At 40.9% G+C, this 19,962-nt stretch overlaps 2 protein-coding genes across 3 annotated transcripts in view; one reads left to right on the forward strand and one right to left on the reverse strand.

Moving 5' to 3' along the window:
* The first annotated feature begins 2,102 nt into the window (after positions 1 to 2,102).
* The window catches only part of TSPAN8 (tetraspanin 8), a 34,921-nt gene continuing 17,061 nt past the window's right edge, over positions 2,103 to 19,962 (forward strand). The window contains exons 1-5 of one of the 2 annotated variants that reach the window (XM_039344475.1): positions 2,104 to 2,296; positions 7,758 to 7,820; positions 10,711 to 10,839; positions 13,763 to 13,837; positions 13,916 to 14,023. In XM_039344475.1, the coding sequence (XP_039200409.1) occupies positions 2,237 to 2,296; positions 7,758 to 7,820; positions 10,711 to 10,839; positions 13,763 to 13,837; positions 13,916 to 14,023 (435 nt within the window). In that variant the 5' untranslated portion in view covers positions 2,104 to 2,236. Of the gene's footprint in view, positions 2,297 to 7,757; positions 7,821 to 10,710; positions 10,840 to 13,762; positions 13,838 to 13,915; positions 14,024 to 19,962 lie in introns of both variants that reach the window. The other variant, XM_039344476.1, reaches the window with a different exon arrangement.
* Positions 14,033 to 17,002, reverse strand: LOC120308429 (uncharacterized protein K02A2.6-like). The gene has a single exon (XM_039344474.1). It carries the CDS (start codon positions 16,952 to 16,954, stop codon positions 16,055 to 16,057), a length of 900 nt encoding a protein of 299 aa, XP_039200408.1. The 5' UTR covers positions 16,955 to 17,002; the 3' UTR covers positions 14,033 to 16,054.

Raw genomic sequence — 19,962 nt, forward strand, 5'->3', positions numbered from 1 at the left:
TGACAGAACAGCTTCCCTTCTTGTGCTACTGAGTCTCATTGGGAGGTTGGTGGTACAATTCCTGAGGCTACTTGTCTTTGAGGACTTCAACATCTGAGGAGTTCTCTGGGAAAGGAATAAGATGTGGTTCAGGAGTTTGACACATTGTAGAGGCTATCCTCTAGATCTGTTATTTGGCTCTACACACTCTGGGGGAGTGATGGGCAGGAAGGTTATTTAAAGAATTTTTGTGAGAAATTTTCTATAATAGAGATTGAGCTCTAAGTCCTTCAAGTAAGAAATTCACAAGACTTGATACTCTCTCCACTCCTATTCAAATGCACATGAAATCTCTGAGTTGGATAATCTGTCAACGTGCGGTTAGGTTTTTTATAACTGTACATCTTGACACATGGCCAAATAAGTGATGGTGTTGTTAAAGGAAAAGTCTTCATCGTGGTTCAGTCCAAGTTGGGAATAAACAACATGACGACTGCTTTAGAAAGAAGGTTGCAGTTTATTGAAGAGGAGAGCCAGACAGGAAGATGGCTCTGGAAGAAAAGAGAAAAAGCACATGTAGTAGGGAGTGGTGGGTTTTTATACCTTTTTGAGCCTTTTGTTTGGAGTTGTTCCTGTGGCATGAACTTTGACCTGAGTCTGAGTGTGCTTTTCTGGTATTCTGATAGTGGTGGGTTAATCCTATAATGTCCCAAAGGTCATATCCTGCTTCCCTGTGGCTGATGACTCTTAGATTTTTGGTGTGAGGGATTGTTGATTCTAGGGATCTTTCTTCCTAATCCCAGTTTCCTGACTCCAGTCTTTCTGACAAGATTATCACATCTGCATTTCTGCAGACCTGGTTTCTGTTTGGGGCAGAGACTGGGGGGGGGGGAGTTGGTTTCTGCCTTTAAAATCCTTTGGGGAAATATAATATTCTGCCTTTTTAATATTTCCCAAAATATTTCTTTCTCTGGGGGGGGCTGACTTCCCACAGTGTCAAAGTGCTGCCAGGTACCTGGTGGCTGACAGGTTCTGGAATGGGAGGAACAGGTTGAGACCTAATCCCAGCAAGATGGAGTGATTTTGGATTCAAAGGCCTACCTATTCTAACGAGGTTTCATGGTTGATTCACAATGAGCTAGCATTAATCAATATGCAATTGGTTTGCAACGTAGGGTCTCTGTGCCTCACAGCTCTTGGTTTAGAAGCAGCTGGTGACTGTAACCAAGAAGATTTTTGCCCAGTTCCAGCATTTTTTTTATATTTTTAAAAATTAACTATATACAAAAATTGAAGAGGAAAAGAATATACAATTATAAAAGAAGAAAAAAGATAAAAAAGAAGTTTATCAATATATTGCAATTATGGTTTATTACAGTCATCCCTGTGATCTATATTACTATAATCACTCCTGCAAACCACTGAATACTTGGGACCATATGTTTATCTTTTTGATGCTGAACAGTAAGCATTTTGCCCAAACGTGCTTTTCAAAAGGCAACTGCACTTACTTTGTTTTTTTTTTCCCTTGAAAATGTTTTGCTTCTCATTCAAGAAATAGATGTTGAAAGCTGTTGCAGGTAAGGAAGACTATAACCATTATTTCCATTCTAGCAACTATGTTGTATAGCTGTCACCAACAAGCATATTATTGTTAAAAAGCATCTTCTGTTGAGGATAATAGAGTTGTGTTTCATATTGGCCATAATATAATTTGCATAGATCGTCTCAACAAAGCTCTCAGACAGACACTCAAGAATCTGGAAGATTTGATCAAGACTGCCAGTGTGCCAGCATGTCCCACACCCTAATTAATTTTATTCATTTTTTTGTTTTTACTTTTATTGTTTCCTGTGCCTCCAGAATGAATCATTGCTGCTATAGTTTTTATATCTGAATTTAGACCTCTGTACAAGTAGTCCTTGTTCAGTGACTACTTATTTAGTGGCCATTCGCAGTTACAACAGTGATGAAAAAGTAATTGTATGGCCAATGCTCACATTTTTGAACTTTGCAGGTGTGTAAAAGGAAAAGTTAAAGTAAAACCAGCTGCCTTTTGTTTAGTGGCCTGGTTAATAATTACCTACCAGATATGAATAACAAATTTATTTTTCTTTTATAACTTCCCTTTTTATTGTCAGCTCAAAGAAAGCAGCTAAGAACTTCTTCCTGATTCTGCAGTAGAACGATTTAAAGAGGATCACTTCTGAGAGATTTTCTTTCCATTTGAGAATCCTTCTTTCTGGAATAAGAAAAGATGGCAGGTGTGAGCTCATGTATGAAATACTCTATGTTTGTCTTCAACTTTTTATTTTGGGTAAGTCTGAGTTGAAAAATATATATACCAAAATGAACAATGAAATATCGGTTGCCTTAAAATATGATATTTTATGAGGAGTTGGAGTCACCTGTTCCAATAGCAGTACTGGACAAGAATGAAGATAAATCCTTCGTTATTTGTAGGACTGGACAAAAAGTAGTAAGACTTAAGTTTGAAAACAGACTTGTCTGGGACAAATGGAGAAAAGCATTAAATATAAATACTTTTCTGGATAAGTGTGTAAACATTGGAAATTGACTACCATTTGAAATTTTGTAGCAAAATACAAATATATAGATTATCTGCCAACATATTTATCAAATTTTAAAGCTTTGTTTCCTAATGTAGTCGTGATTGTTTTCAAATTGGGTGTGTGATCATATACTGAATTTCAAGAGATTACTGGGATAGTTGCACATTGCTTACTTTCCTACTATTCCTGAACCATTCCTGTTTCTGTCATTTATTACTCAGTGTCCACTCCAAAAACAGGCTGACATTCCACCTTGTAGCCTTTAAACAATGAATTACAAAGTGAGAAAAAGTAGAGATTTTTTTTATTGAAAATTTTTAAGTTTTACAAAAAGAAATTCCCTTCCCCAAACCCTCCCAACCCTCCCCTCCCCTCCCCTGACCTTCCCAGAGCTGAATACAGGCTTAATTAAAAAAAAAATTTTTTAAAAAAAATCTTAAAACACATGTAAACCATAAGCAAATCTAAGCACATTAATTAAACAACTTATAAAATAGTTAACAGCAATATATAAAAAGAGTACAAGAAGAAAGAAAAAAAGAAACAGAAAAGAAAAATTCAAATAAAAAAATAAAAATAAAAAAGTTAAAAAAAATATCTATGAAATATCTTAAAAGTTTAAATATAAATTATTCAAAAACTAAATAATATTTTTTTATATCCAACTTATATTGTATGAAATCTATCCATTTTTTCCATACCAAGAGGTATTTCTCTTGCGATTGATCTTTCAAAAAAGCTGATCATTCATCCTCCAAGATCTCCTCTCCAAAAAGTGGAGATTTTTTAATGAAAAAGTATTTGGTGTGAATAATTAAATCTATTCAAACGCTTGGCAGAGAATTTGTGTTTAAGATAGGTACTGTTCCGGAACCCCTGTCTGCAATAACCTTTTTTCAGAATAAATTTGCCAGTGTTCTCTGTTCAGTCTGGCTCGGTGATGTACTTCCATGATTTATCACTTTCCAAACATATTTTGGTTTTATTCCTATGATATTGTTTCAGCTATGTATTTTCAGATAAATCTGTGGCATAAAGTGACCCTTACTGTCAAAACTTGATTTTTGAGTCAACCATTTTGTTTTATATCCAGTACCATGCCAAGTGATATAATGCTGTCTTTTGAAGGGACAAAGTCAAATAACGTATCTGGGATTGGGTGGAGGAGTAAATGGTGAAATGACTACTTTCAGTCTTGGCTTAAGACATGTCACTGCTTAGCACCCCATAATTCTCTCTCTTTGTTTCTCTCATTTTCTTCCCTTCATACACAAACACACATTTAGCCCTATCAAGTCTGAGAATACTTTGAGGGTCCTAAAGGTAGTTTAATGCCAGGAATGACTTGTGGTTATGGCCTGCCTCCCATTCTATAAGAGAATTTTAGGATGTGAGATGAGGTAAAAGAAAGAATGGATGAAAAAATTGTTGGTAACTTGAAGGAAGAATGTGAGATGATGGTTAGCAGATTTTGAGTGTTTTATCAATGTGGTTATGTGTGGGCAGTGGGGGAGAGAAAGTGAGACCTTGAGATGTGAGTCTGAAAAAAATATAATTTTAAAGGAATGGTTTTGTTTTTTAGAGATGAGGTCTCATATTTAACTTGCATTCAATTTCTTAGATACATTTTTGGTTTGATAAACTGATATTTTAGGATTATTCACTTGCATTTTACAAACATTTTATGATTAGCTATCTCTGTATGGTAGCAATGATACTTCCTCAAAATCTGAAATATCCCACTGATACTCAGAGATCATATTCCATTCATAGATTATTAGTAAAATTACATCTATATGTATAAGCCCATGTCTAACAATTCATCTTTGAGAGGATGGGAAAAATTATTGTATCCATCCAAATTTACTTGATCAGGTTCCAAGAAAACCTGAAATCCATTGTGATTTATTCAGAAGCATTAATGATCAGAGAAATTAGTTCTTACCTTCCCCTCCTAATCTCTTGTGACCTCTTACATAAGTCATATCCGACCCATCGTGACCCCATGGACAACATTCCTCCAGGTCTTCCTGTCCTCTACCATCTTCTGGAGTCCATTTAAATTCACACCTACTGCTTCAGTGACTCCATCCAGCCATCTCATTCTCTGTCGTCCCCTTCTTCTATTGCCCTCAATCTTTCCCAGCATTAGGCCCTTCTCCAGTGAGTCCTTCCTTCTCATTAGGTGGCCAAAGTATTTGAGTTTCAACTTCAGGATCTGGCCTTCTAAAGAGCAGTCGGGGTTGATCTCTTCTAGGACTGACCGGTTTGAACGCCTTGCAGTCCAAGGGACTCGCAGGAGTCTTCTCCAGCACCATAGTTCAAAGGCCTCAATTCTTTGGCGCTCAGCCTTTCTTATGGTCCAACTTTCACAGCCATACATTGCAACTGGGAAAACCATGGCCTGGACTATATGCACTTTTGTTGGCAATATATATATATATATATACTTAAAACCAAATAAATAAATGTGAGCACCAGGGAATGCTATAAAATTTTAATAAAAACACCTAGCTTTCATCGGCAGCTGCTGACATCATCAGGGCTTAAAATGCCGGTCAGTAGGAGAGTCCCTTTTATAGGTTGACTAGGGTCTGCACCCGGCTCTTAAATCTCGTCACCAGGCCTGATGAAATAAACTGTGTTCCGGTTGCCAGTTTCTCGCTAGCAGTTATTCTTTTCTTGCATTTTCTCTCTATGTAAGTGATGTCAAGTGTTTTCTCTTCGCTTAATTTGGGATTGGGTGGGGCATCTCCCCCCCTTTTTTGTTTTATCGCATCTCCCACTTTGTTCAATTGCGTGTTTCCATCATCTCCTCCCCTGCCCCATCCAGATTGTTCAGACGTAATATGCTGTCCTCTTTCTTCTTTGCAACTCCCACCCCTACAACCGTAGTCTCTGTGAGTGCTACCCTGCCCGGTTTTCACCACTCCCCCCTTATCCTTGATGTCTTTTATTTGTGTATTGTCGTCCCGGGGGTTCTTTCGTATTGTCTGTTGGTATGGTCGGGCCGGCATTACAAGGTGGGGTGGACGGACTATCTCTGCCAAACGCGTTGGTGAGGCTATTTCCCCCCTTCTTGAGCATGATCGGGTGGTTGTTGCTCCAAGTTGTCTCCTCCCATTGTCTCCGATCCTCACATGTTCCATCCCAGCTCCGGTTAAATCACTTCGGGTATTCTCTGTGCAGCAATCAGGAGCTCTAACTCTCGTTGTTCTCCCTCCTCCATTCCTGGTGCTCCCTGCCCGTGCGTCGTCGCACTTCCTGTTGACGCGCCCAGGCCGGTGCTACCAAGTGAGGTGATCGAGTTGTCACCTTCGGACAGATTGGGGAGGTCACTCTCTCCCCTCCCAAGCATGGCGGGGGGTTTAAAATTTCAAGCGGAGGTGTCTGTCGGTTCGATCCGAGTGTTGGTCCCCCATAAGATGATGTCCATCCCTCCGGGTGCCCCAGGTGGTGTGTACAGGTTCCTAACATGCGGATTGCCCCCTTACATCCCCGACGTTCCCTCGCCTTTCCGAGGGCGCTTGTCCACTCTGGGGGGAGGAGAGTCTCTCAATTGCTGTTCGCACTTCGCCCAGACGCTTACAAGTTGCTGATGGTGAGGGGAGGAGGAAGCCTTCTCTGTAGCCCTCTCTGCTGATACATTCGATGTTTTTTCGGACCATCTCTAGCGGGATGGGGGATTATCCATGCTCCAAGCTCTTAATGTTAGATGAGCCGGGCAAAGATCGATATGCCGATTGATTGAGTCCTTATTAGACAACCATGCCTCCTTGAGCAGATGGCCTCCTTTCGTATTGTCACTGGCCAGAACGCGTACTTTTTCAAAATCGAATCGATGGCCGGATTCTGCCATATGTGCCCAAATCTGAGAATATTGTTCGCCCCTTTTCACTGCTAATTTGTGTTCATGGACCCTAGTTCTTATCCTCTTAGAGGTCTCCCCAACATAGTTACTACAGCACTCCCTGCAGTCAATTCTGTACACGACTGCCGATTTCTCCATGTTGGGGAGTGGGTCTTTGGGGCGCATGATTGCGGCACATAGTGTCTGGTTGGGTCTGTGGGCTACCTTTACATTGTGTGGTGCTAGTAATCTAGCAGTTTCCTCAGAGACATTGCAGATATAGGGGAGGATAACAAGCGTCGTCTGTGGTGTTGGTTCATCTATACGTGGATTCCTTCGAGGTTCAGGTGGTATACTGTGGCGTCTAATGAACCTTGTCAGATATCCATTGCGCTTGCATATATGAAAGAGATGGTTTCTTTCTTCTATTTTTGCCCTGATTGTATTACAGTGGGAATCCACCCATTTAAACAGGGTTCTAATACAACTAACTTTATGAGCCACTGGATGGTTGCTCCTATAATGGAGGATTCTATCCGTGCATGTTGGTTTTCGGTATACCCTAGTATCTAGGGTTCCATCCGGCTGGCTACCAGTACTTCCAAAAATGCCAGCGAACTCTGGTTTTCCTCCTCCATCGTGAACTGGATGTCTGGGTATACCGAATTCAGTATGCCCATAAAGTTAGTCTTTTGATGCCTCTTGATGACAGTAAATGTGTCATCTACATAGCGGGCCCAAAATTTAGGTTGGTATTGGGCCATCGCTATGTGTTCCAACCGTTGGAGTACCACTTCTGCAATTACACTGGAGATCGGAGACCCCATAGGTGTTCCTTTAGTTTGTTCGTATATGGTACCCTGAAAAGTGAAATACGTTTTCAGGTTTACCTCCACTAATTTTATCAGGTCTTCAGTTCGAAGGGAGTCCTGCTGTTGTTCCGAACTCTTTTGGTTCAGGCGGTCTTTTAATACCGTAACCGCAAGATCCTGTGGGATGGAGGTGAAGAGTGAAATGATGTCAAACACAGTATTGAGATAAAAAAACAAGCAAAAAAAGAATTCACAGGGTTTTCCATAGGGTGTGTTAAACAAGATGGCAACATTATCTTTTTATGTGTGTCGCATGTCATAGCAATTTTTTCAAAACAAAATTATATTTTAAGTGAGAAATGGGCATTTTGTCCAAGACAGTACTTGGGAAATAAGATTTCCTTTATTAATAGAATCAATTTGTATATGGTGTTTGGGACTGTTAATGTATATTAAGATGGGATTAAATAAATAATGAAAAAAAGTGTTTCAGGCATCTGCATTAAGTAGTGGCTTCATTAGTTATTGATTTTCCCCCTTTAGATAATTGGATGTATTATTCTGGGAGTCTCTATATGGATGCATGTCAGCAAAGATATTCAAAAGGTAAATATGCGTTTATCAGTAATAATTGTAGGTGTCAACACATATTACAGCTGCATCTTCCTGGCAAGTCACAGAAAAATAAAGTGGATAAAAATGAAATAAATTCTATAGCAGTCCCCCCTACTCTGCTTTGGAAGTTGAGATCAATTTCAGGTGATAAATAATTACTTTACATAAAAAAGAAACTTTAATGTAAAAATTATTTTTCCTATTTTAAGTAGCCATATTTAAAATATACAGTGGTAAGGAGGAAAAAATATAGCTTCTCAAGAAAACGATTTTAAAAAACATCTAAAGGGAAAATTATAAAAAAATAAATATAAAAATGTAATACTCTGAACAGAGTGAAATATATAACTAGTCTTTTACTGAAGTCACATAGGCTACACGTTTGCAGAGGGAAAAATAAATATCAGAAACAATAAAGATTTCAATATCACACATAAAAATAAATCAAACATCTAATTGCTCATTCCTGGCTAAATATTTACCTCTGTCTTGGGGACAATGGATTATTTCAGCAAGTGATTACTATATGTCCCCCCTGGATTTTTCCAGATTCTTGTTATTACAGCCTTAAATCAAAGGCAAAGTGCCATTTAGTTCTTTTTGTTTCTCTGATGCCCAGATTTCTGGCTTGGGTTTTAAGAAGCCAAAAGCATTTTCTCTACAAAAAGGCTTAGGTAAGGATTTTACCTTAGAAAGAGTATCTCCTCTTAGGAACTTAGATATACCTTTGTTTATAGCTATTCTGTTAAAACAGGTTGGCCTCACAATAACTTCATTGAGAAATGAAAGAGATTTCCTTGTTTTAATTTTCAAAATGTAAACTTTTTTACATTTAGAATTGAGAATTAGCAAAATTTTATCCTGAACAATCCCAAGCAGTGACAATTCTCCGAGAACAGCGGTTCTCAACCTGTGGGTCGGGACCCCATTTGGGGTCGAATGACCATTTCACGGGGGTCGCCAAACAACACAGTCCGCCATTTTTCCCCCTTTTTCTTAGCTGTGCTACTCCCTTTTATTCTATTGGCTTTTGAAAGCCAATAGAATAGACTCTCTTGAATAGAGTCTAATTCTATTGGCTTTCAAAAGCCAATAGGAATTGTCCAGGGTGTCTCTGCCCTGCTGAGCCCGCCAAAAGTCCCATTCTGCAAACGGTGCTGCAAGTTGTCTGCAGCGAAGGCGAGCTTTCTGGAAGTTTCCACCCCTCCCTGCTGAGCAACTACTAAAAATGTAAGTAAAAGAGGGCCAGGGGTGGGAGGTGGGAGGCCGGCGGGTGCAGGGAGGGTTGCTGGCGCGCGTGGGGCCCGGCGGATTCCTTACCTCCCTTGGGCTGGGCCAGCTGGTGGCCCAGCCGGTGGTCGGCCTGCTCTGTCTCTACCACTTGCCAGCTACGCCTCGGCCGGTGCAGGGGGCAGCACCACACATGCGCGGCGCTCCCGGGCAGGGAAAGTCCTCGACCTACGACCAGTTGATAGTCCTCGACTTACGACCGGTTATTTAGTCCTCGACCTATGACCGGTTGGGGGTCGCGGCATTAAAAAGGTTGAGAACCACTGTCCTAGAATTTATGGTGTGAACCTTATCTCTCCTGCCTCCAGTTTACTCCTAGATTTTATTTCCAGTTAAGAAAGTATATAGGTTGCCATTTTAATTTAAAGTTTTAAATGTAAAAATAGGGACTTGCATTCTGTTGAATGAAGGCATGAAAAGTGTCTTTGAAACATTTTATTCATGTGATCAGGAACAAGATACAAATAATTACTATTTAAAATCTTTTTGTGAAACAGCTTACAATATTGGTGTCAGCTATACAAATTAATTTTAATCCAAATTCAATGAAGGTATGGGCAACTGTTGCAACTCTATACCAACTATATACTGGTATAGAATTTCCTGATTTGTTTTACCAGCCAATTACTGCTATGCCTGACTTTGTTTTAAGGATCAAATAAATTAATAATCTGCCACCTATTTTTGCCCTGGGCATAAGAGCATTCATCAACAAAAGCTTGTTAGACTGCTGCCCTTAATATGGTGAGTTTATGTGTTTGCCATGTGACATAATTCAATAGCAACCAGAAAACTGTGCTGGACCAACAAATGACTTATCCACAAGAGATAATTGGAAACATGACTTTTTATGTGAGTTCCCTTCCCAGGAATTTTTAATCTTCTAATGACCACATAGTTAGATTTTCTCCATCATGATGTATTTCCAATGCTCTTTCAGATGATTAGGAGTCAAAAACAGTACATAATGGCACATAATCAATCAATCAATCCTAGGAATACTTGTGTACACTTTTAATCTGATTGAGCAAAATGTGTTATGGTTCACTCAAGCTGTTAACAGCCACTGGTTTGATTTTTATTTTATTTTTTTACTTTTACTGTTGATTTGATTTTGTTTTCCTTAGTTATTTGTATATATAGATTTATTTTTATTAGCTTTTCATTATAATATATGAGTTTATTTGTCATCCAGGAAATAAAATGACACTGAAAATGCAGGATATGAGTAATACATAAATATTCATCATTCTGGTCTAATCTAGGAATTTATAATCTGCTGAATTGTCTAAAAACCGGGCAATCCCACTTCTGCTTGTCCTGTTCCACTTCATCTCGCCTGTACCTAAGCAATCCATTGCCTCCTCGCGAGTTCCAGCACTAGAGCAATATCCTTGGCTGCTGAACAATCAGAATGAAATGCCATGACTGAGGGTATTGCCTTAGGGCAATTTAGTTTGCTGATAATATGACTATGTCTATGAATAATAGGAAGCTGTTCATTTGCTCCTAGTTTCCTTTTTAGATGACCTTTAGCTTCTTTAACTATTTCACTGATTGTATCTGAAACCTTGTATTTCTTTTTTTACAGGAATTCAAAATAGACTCAAGCATGCTTTCTGCTGTTAATCTTCTCATTGCTGTGGGCTCAGTCATTATGGTGCTTGGGTTTCTAGGTTGCTGTGGTGCCATGAAGGAGAGCCAGTGCATGCTCCTCCTGGTAGAGTTTCAATTTCTGTGACATTTTTTTGCCAATATTTTCAGAGCAATACCCTGCATGTATTTATCTTGTCAGACAATAAGTGATCTTTAATGCATGTTTTAGGTAGGATTTATGGACATTTCTCAAGCACTAGAGTGTGCCTTGCACTCCCAATGACAAGAGTCTAACTACACTGTGATGTATTCCTTACCATTTTCTGTGTGGAAAGATAAGAGTTTAAGGAGATTTTGGAAAAACGTGAATTACAAATGAAAGATAAAAATGATACTTGGTTTCCTTCCTAAGCCAAAGTCCATAAATATAGGTGGTCCTCAACTTACAACAGTTAGTTTAGTGATCATTCAAAGATATAATGGCACTGACTTATGGCCATTTTTCACACTTACGACCGTTGTATGGTCATGTGATCAGATTTCGGGTGCTTGGCAATTGGTTCATATTTATGACGGTTGCAGTATTCTGGGGTCACGTGAACAGCTTTTGCGACCTTCTAACAAGCAAAGTCAATGGGGAAGCCAGATTCACTTAACAACCATGTTACTAACTGCAGTAATTCACTTAACAACTGTAGCTAGAAAGGTTGCAAAATGGTGCAAAACTTAACAAATATCTCACTCAACAACATAAATTTTGGGCTCAATTTTTGGTTGTAAATCGAGGACTACCTGCATTGTTACGTATCTGCAGACTAGGTAGAAACTCTAATACAGGCTAATGTGAACTTTGATTACAGATTGCGTAGACTACATTCATTATGAATGCCTATTTTTGAAGAAGGCAAGAAAGGAACCTGAATCAAGATTTCAGAATGAAAATAACCGTTTTTCTCCAATGCAGTCATTTTTGGGATATTCTGATTCTTAATTCAATTCAGTATTCACAAAAAATAAAAAGTGTTGGCTTCAGAATGTGGATTCTGCTACATCATAATACTATTTCAGTAATTCCTCAAAAATGCCATGTTCCTCAGAGGTAACATAGAGATAAAGGACCTGTGAAGGATGCCAGATTGTTTCCCTGGTTCTCCTTAAATTGCTTTTGAGTTGAACTGTGGCAATCTTGGCACTCTGTGTTTTTCTCACTTGGGGAAAGTAGGAAACTGAAAGACATGGGCTTGCAACCTGGAATACTTACAGGCTGGCATTGTTGATCTCAGTTTTCCCAGTTCTTCAAGAAGGACATAGGACAACTGAGACAGAGCTACATTTGCATGCAATCTATAAGGGTAACTTTGTTTAGTATCTAACTGCAGTCACTAACTTCCAGATAACTAAAAATAAGCCTACAACATACGCAGTCTATGTAATCTGCTAAAGTGGGACTTTTGCATGCACAGAAATTAAGGTCAGAGCTACTGACTGTATTCTTGATTTCCTTACCACATATCTATTTAATGTTGTTCATTATAGAATTTATATGCCACCTTTGTGTTTATTCCAACATTCCAAGTGATTAGAAAAGTACAAAATATGAAGTATTAAACAAAAGCTATACAATTACACAGTGCTTTTTTTGTAAAAAAAAAAAAAAAAAGGGTGACGGAACTCACACACGTCATACAACCCGCCTTGCCTACCCTACAAGGTTCCATCCAAAAAAGGTGCCGGAACTCTGTTCTGGGCATTCAATGAGAAAAAAAAGCCCTGCAATTACAATTAAAAGCAATCATTAAAATATTTAATAAGTAGAAGTCTGCCAAAGGAGACATGCCTTTACCACCAGTCAGTCTCGGGCAGCTTCTGAAGTAACTGGGCAGTTTGTATACAATCTCAGAGTTAATTAGAAGTTGTACCCTTGCACCAGACAGAAGCTTGCCCTGCCTCCATGATTCCATACATTTCGTCACCTGGACAGGTCTAATCAGTATTAGAAAGCAAGTTCAGACTCAATGGATGTATTTATTTTGATGGATGTATTGTGATAAAGGTAGGTTTGTAGATACCAAAACAGAAGAACTTTACAAAACTCTTTAAACAGTTTTAAGTAGCTAAGTAAAATTAAGATCCTTTCTTCCCCTCTCCTCTTCTGATATTCCTTTCTACTGCAACATTGGTTTTTATGAATAATTTTCATACTATCTTGTAAAAAACAAATTTGACTTTTATAAGGCTCCATTATTTTAATCCAACAATGTCCATTATTCTTGTTGAATAGTGATCCCTCTATAATTATTTATGCCTAGACTAATCAGGAATGACATTTAAACTGCCTCCGTTATACCTGTTGAAATTAATGGATCTTTATTTTTTCAGAACTTTCTTAAGAAACGCTTAAGGTTTTAACCTAAGTATGACAAACTGTAGGTTAGGGTTTGGGTTAAGTGTTGTAACATGTATTAAACTATACATGGTCTACTTTCATTATTCAGAAACACTATAATTACATATAGGCAAGGACATTTCATTGAAAGGATACAATTGATTAGTCTAATGCAGGGGTGTCAAACTGCCGGCCTGAAGGCTGGATGCCCGTTGCTGGCAATGGGAAAAAAGTCACGATACGTCGCGACACATCACACGATGTTGCGAGTTTGACACCCGTGGTCTAATGAATGGAAAGCAATATGGCATCCCATGAACCCTACCTTGTAAAAATTATTGTCTAGAGAAAATGCAGCTTTGTTTCAGAATTATGTGCAATTATCATACATACAGAAAGTTAATTTCAGTTTTCCTGAATACATAAAAAATATCTCTTATATACATTTTGAACATTAAAGAGGAAAACTTATGTTGCTTTGCCTATACTCACATTCTGATCTCAAAATCTATCAGTCTTTCCTAACAAATACCTTTTCAAGGGATTTTTTTTTTCATTTTGTAACATCTTATAAACCATTTTAGAACATTTACAAAAAGAAGCAGTATGTAAATACACCCTCCTGGAATGGAGATGATTATTTTTTATTTTTTCCCACCAGTTTTTCATTGGACTACTGATGATTCTGCTTCTTCAAATTGTAGCAGGCATTTTGGGAGCAGTATATAAATCTCAGGTATTTCATTCTTCAATCTTATTAAGTTATGTAGTAATTAAATTACACAGGCTGATTGTATTATCTATTCATTTGCAGATTGAAGGCGTTCTAAACCAGACTCTTGAGAAGGAAATTGGCATATTGCAAATTGCTTCAACAAATGATAAGGATATTCTGGAAGGTTTCCACAAACTTGAGATAAAGGCAAATTAAGTTTATTAATATTTATTATTATTTTTACTCCACTTGTTCCAACATGTTAAAATCAAACTATGTTTGAAAAACATTGTCATCTCCTATTCCCTAATTTCACAATAGCAAATACAGATCAAGCTTTATTGAGTACAGATAATCTGTACCAAAATGCCTGAATCCCAGTAACTTTAATGAGCTGAGAAAATGATGCATGTATTTGGTATTCCAGGTGATTTTAGATAACTGTAATCTACTAGAGCCTGTTTATGACACTGCTAACTTGTCAAGAATTCTGTTTTGAAGCTGTAGATCAGTGTTTCTCAATCCTGGCAACTTTAAGACATGTGGACTTCAACTTCCAGAGTACTTCTAGAATAATTCCAGGAGCTGAAGTCCACATGTCTTAAAGTTGTCAAGATTTAGTAACAGTGCTGTAGATTGTTACTTGATGTTTAGCAGCCAGTGATATATACAGTATCTAACTATTGTAGAACACGTTTGACTGTTAATTTTTATTTTTACTTATCAGGAAAAAGAACAGCCATCTTAATTTGGTTTAAAGGAGCATTGACATAGGGATGTGGGAAAATGGGGCAAGTGAATATGCATGCATCATGATATCACATCACAAACTCATTACCTTTCATGCTAGCATCTTACATTGGGATACATGTATGGAAGAACAGGATTTAAAGCATGACTCTGGTGTGTATATGTAGTTAGTAGATGCCTAGGGATGCCAACAATCCTATAGAGTTAGGCTTTTATATTTAATCTCTTCTCTTTTCCAGTCTTCTGACCAAAGAGATATTGCCCACATATTCTCAAGCTGTTTTTTCTAATCTTACAGGATGTAAATTATAATGTAATATTTCTGTCTGTCTAACATTGCATTTCTAAACAACAAAACAATCTCAGTTTTCTGCAGAAGCAGCTATAAACTCATCAAATTTCCCTTTTTTATGTTAGTGAATGGCATATACCTCTTATATGACCCTTCTGAGAAGAATATTCAGCAAAGTTGGTGGAGAACTAAAAAGACTGCAGTATAACTTTGCTGCTTATGTGTCAGAAGAATTAGTTGGATGACAGGATGCTGAACAGACTTACTTAGAACACATCTTTTCTCTTTGCTTTTTGTATCTGTTAGAGCAAAAAGCATTGCCAGAAGTTCAACATGCGATGCAATTTCTTAAATATTTATCTGTACACTCTCAGTTGGTGATAGATTGTGGGCAGCAGAATATTGGTTTTCAAGATTGTTCTGTTCTGAACGTTGGTAAGGCATTGAGACAAGACAGGGACTCTATGCAGCTTCCTGCACCTGCTGTTCAATCACAGTCCAGGACATAACACCCCTCCCCTCTTATTTCAAACACATAGAACTTACTATTTTGCAATACTACAAAACTAACACATGTTCATTCTTTTGAGCGTGTTCTTATTTCTAAGGACACTTAAACCTGCCCACCTACTAACAGGAACTTCACATAGTCCTGCAAATACTTTGGTGGGCCTCTGGCCTGCTCTGATCTTGTTGGAGCGGTTGTAAGTGCCTGGTCTACAAGCTCGCCTGCCAGGCTCAGCAGACCGGGACTTTGATGCCCACTAGGTACAGGCGAACCCCCATTATGCTGACTGGCCGAGTCCTGTAAACCCAGATCAGAGTTCCTTGGTGGGGTGGAATTCCCCAGGTCCATGACAGGCCCCTCTTGGGAGCAAGACCAGCAGATGGAGTGGCCTGAACAGCCGGTTTGTGCAATTTTCCATGAACCCAGTGCCAGGAGCCGCCTCATTGGCAAAACCCCTATGTGCAGAGTGCAAACCCCCACTTCTGCAGGAAGACTGAGATCCATGATCATGATTGTGGTCCTCCTTCCCACCGAGAGCAGAGTCAGGAGTGGAAGGGTGACTGGGTAGTCTCCAGCATAGCTGGTCAATGTGCTGACGCAACACACGACCATCGTCCAAGGCCACTTTGTATGACAGCGGCCCAGTGACTTTGCAGACCACTGCTGCCACCCAGAGATGTCCAAGTCCCTACTTCCTTGCCCAAACCAGATCGTCCACCTGTAGTCTCCTAGGTGCCCGCAGCTGTGACATCTGCGAAGCCACCTGGTCTGGGTGCAATCTGTCCAGTTTGGTAATGAGACGGCGACCCCAGCGGAGTTCAGCTAGGCTTTTCCCAGTAGCTGTACAAGGTGTGGTGTGTTGGCAAAGAAGAAAGACAGCTATCCTGTGATGCCAGCTCCTGTGAGTGAGCCTCTTCAGGGCATCTTTGGTTGTGCACACCATGCGCTCAGTTTGGCCATTGGAAGCTGGATGGAATGGTGCCGAAGTAGCATGACGGATCATGTTGGCCTGTAGGAAAGCCTGGAACTCAGAAGAAGTGAATTGAGGGCCGTTGTCGGAGACAAGAATATCTGGGAGCCCATGGGGGGCAAAGATGCCCCTCAACACTTGGATGGTCCTGGCAGTCATCGTAGTGGACACTGGAATGACCTCTAGCCATTTAGAGTGACTGTCCACAACAATGAGGAAGAATTGCCCCTGAAAGGGGCCAGCGTAATCTATATGAACCCTCGACCAAGGAGCATGTGTTTCCTCCCACCTGTGTACAGGAGCCTGTGGCATTTCAGGCCTTGACTGTTGGCAAACATAGCAACCCTGGACCTGGGTCTCAATCTCCTTATCAAGCACCAGCCACCAGAGATAGCTGCGTGCAAGTGCCTTCATCTGGACTATGCCCAGATGTCCCTCATGCAGAGACTGCAAAACTCTAGTCCTCAATGTGGTTGGGATCACTACCCTGCTACCCCATAGGACGCAACCCTTAAAGGTGGATAGCTCATGCTTCCTTTTCCAGAAACTCTGAAAATTAGTGCCAGGACACATGTCAGGGCATCCTGACAACACCCATGTCAATACACGTGTTAGCATGTGATCATTGGCTGTTTCTGCAGCCACATCCCTTGCATTGAGGGGAGACTCAGGCAAATCCTGGATAGCTAATATGTGGTTAGCTGGAGCAGGATCTGATTCTACAAGCTGTAAAGGCAACCTGCTAAGGCCATCTGCATGACCCATTTCTTTGCCAGGTTTGTGAACCAATGAGTAGTCATATGCAGAAAAGAAAATTGACCATCTCAACTTTCTAGAAGAGATTTTGTGTGGGGTTTGCTTGTTTGTTGTAAACAACGCCAGCAGTGGCTTATGGTCTGTAAAGACCGTGAAGTGGCGACCATGCAAAAAGTCGTGGAACTTTTTTATGCCAGCCACTATGGCCAAAGCTTCTCTGTTTATCTGTGCGTAATTACGCTCAGCAGATGGCAGGGTCCTAGAATAGTAGGCTACAGGGACTTGTGTCCACTTGACCTCTGCAAAACAACTTTCGTGGACTTGTGTCCACTTCCATGGAGCCTGTTTGTCCAAGAGCCAGTGTAGTGCTCTGCCACTGCAGCCTTGTGAGGTAGGAAGGAGTGATAGAAATTTAAAGCCCAAGTAAGGCTTGAAGCTCGCTCTTCGAAACCCCAGGAATTCAGTGGAAGTGATTCCAATTTTGCATTTGTCTTGCCTAAGCTTCAGACTGAAGCAAAATGGACTGAAGCCTCTCAGCCAAATTTTCGGGTGATTCCCCTGAGATGAGGACATCATCGAAGTAAGGGCAAACTCCCGGAATGTTACGGAGCGTTCGCTCCATAACACTTTGGAAAATGCCAGGGGCTACGTTAACCCCAAACTGCAGTCTTCTGACTTTGAAAGCTCCCCGGTGCGTTTCGATCATCTGGGCCTCAGCCGTTGCCTCATCAACCGGTAGCTGTTGATAGGCCTGAGCCAAATCAAGTTTGGCGAAGACTCGGCCTCCCTTCAGCGAGGCCAAAATGTGGCTCACCACAGGCACCGGATAAGAGTGCTGCTGTAATGCTTTGTTTAACATGCATTTATAGTCAGCACAAATGCGGACTTCCCCATTGGCCTTCAGTGGTGTAACTATGGGGGTTTCCCATGGACTGCTATCCATAGGTTCCAAAATACCTAGCTGGAGCAGTTTGTCCAGCTCGGCATTAATCTTTTGCTTCAATGTGAAAGGCACCCGATGAGGCTTAATTCTAATTGGGGCAATGGATGGGTCCAATCACAAGGCAATTGGAGGCCCCTTGTATGACCCTAGTTCTGGGCTAAACACATCAGCAAACTCCTTGCAAACTTCTGCAAGGCCTGCTGTTTGCAAGCTGTGTAGCCCAGTCACTTGAATCCCAAGTGCCTCGAACCAATCGAGTCCAATTAGACTCATGCGGTTGCCCTCTACCACAACAACATCCAGAAACCCTTCAAAATTCCGACGCTGCACTTGAGCGTGGCCTCCCCTTTAACCCTGACTTGGGAATTCTGAAAGTCTGTTAAGACCAGATTCGACGGCCTGAGTTTAACTCGCTGGCTGCTTCTATAGCGGATTTGCTTATGGATGTCCTGGGATATGATTGACAGAGCTGAACCCATGTCCAGCTACATCGTTAAGGGGACCCCCTGCAATTTGACATCAATGAGCAGCTTTTTCTTCAATGGTTGGTGGGCCCCAGTTCTCAAAACACTCCTATGGAACGTGTAGAAACCCACCCTATTTGGCTGGGGACCCTGATACCTTTCTGAGGCAATTCTTCCAAAGGATGGTCTTTCGTGCGACCCAAACAGATGTGTGGCCTTGCTGGCCACATGCCCGGCAAATGGCAGAGCAGAATGGGCAATCGGAGTGTTTGTGGCGGCCTCCACATCCGAAACACCAAGGGAATTGAACTGCCTTGTCAGCTCGCTTGTCAGCTTGCTCTTGGGGCCTTCTCTCCACTGGCTGCTGTAGACAGTCAACCTCATTTTTGGAATCAGGATCAGCTACCTCTCGAGCAACCTCTTGATGGACGGAGCCTGAACTCATAGGATGCTTGGAAAGCCGCAAGGCCTTGACTGCACCTCCCGCTGCTTCGTCAGCGATGATCTCCCTTAGTGCATCCTGGAAGGAAACATCTTCCTTTGCAAAGATCTTTTGCTGCAGCTCACGGCTCCTCAAGCCACAAACTAGATGATCTTGAAGTCTTTCCTCCAGGTCTTTAAACTCACAGGGCTAGCAGCTTGTTGCAGCGCAGCAATAAAGTCTGCAGCAGACTCTCCTGGCCATTAGTCCCGCTGTTCAAATGCGTGATGCCAGGCAATCACCAATAGGTTCAGTTCAAAATGTTCCCTTAACATTTTCTTCAACTCAATATAAACGATGGATTCCAGAGGTGTTGGGGCAACCAGATTTTCGGCAATATCAAATGTCTCTTGCCCACAAACACACAGTAACATTGCAGCTTTGAGCCTGTCTTCCCGAACTTGGTTTACTCAGAAGTAGTTTTCTACTCTGGCCACGTATGAGCTCCAACATTCAGGGTGAGCTGTATCAAATTCAGACAAACGCCCTATCTTTGACATCGTTACTTCTTGGCGGCCTCGTCAATGCCTCGTGCTGCTCCGGCTTGCGAAGGAATTCCAGGACAAATCTTGCCGAGCTCTCCTCCAGTGTCTTCGTACTGGCAGGCAGAGTCGCACGAGTTTGGAACGCTGCACTTCCAAGCACTTCCAGCCTTCCATGGAGAGTCAGCCTATTTTCTTTTTGTTGTTTTCTTGCAGCACGATCCCACCTTCATCGCCAATGTTCTGTTCTGAGCATTGGTAAGGCATTGAGATGAGACAGGAGTAACAACAGTTGCTTCTTTATTCAATCTTCAACAGAACAACACAAAATGGCACAGATCCCTTTTATACCCCCTTGCAGGGAGCAGCATCAACCAATCAATGCAACGTATCTTTCCCGCCTTGCGCATGCGCAATAGGATGGAGACAGCCTGTTTGGCCCGGGGAGCCTTGTGGTCTGCCCGGGACTCTCTGCAGCTTCCTGCACCTGCTGTGTCAAT

The sequence above is a fragment of the Crotalus tigris genome, unplaced genomic scaffold (genome assembly GCF_016545835.1).
Source record: "Crotalus tigris isolate CLP2741 ecotype Arizona unplaced genomic scaffold, ASM1654583v1 scf7180000017916.3911339, whole genome shotgun sequence".
In the NCBI taxonomy this organism is placed as follows: domain Eukaryota; kingdom Metazoa; phylum Chordata; class Lepidosauria; order Squamata; family Viperidae; genus Crotalus; species Crotalus tigris.

What these genes read in the sequence shown, in the direction of transcription:
- LOC120308429 (XM_039344474.1), bottom strand. Translation starts at nt 16,954, where the DNA reads ATGCTAACACGTGTATTGACATGGGTGTTGTCAGGATGCCCTGACATG.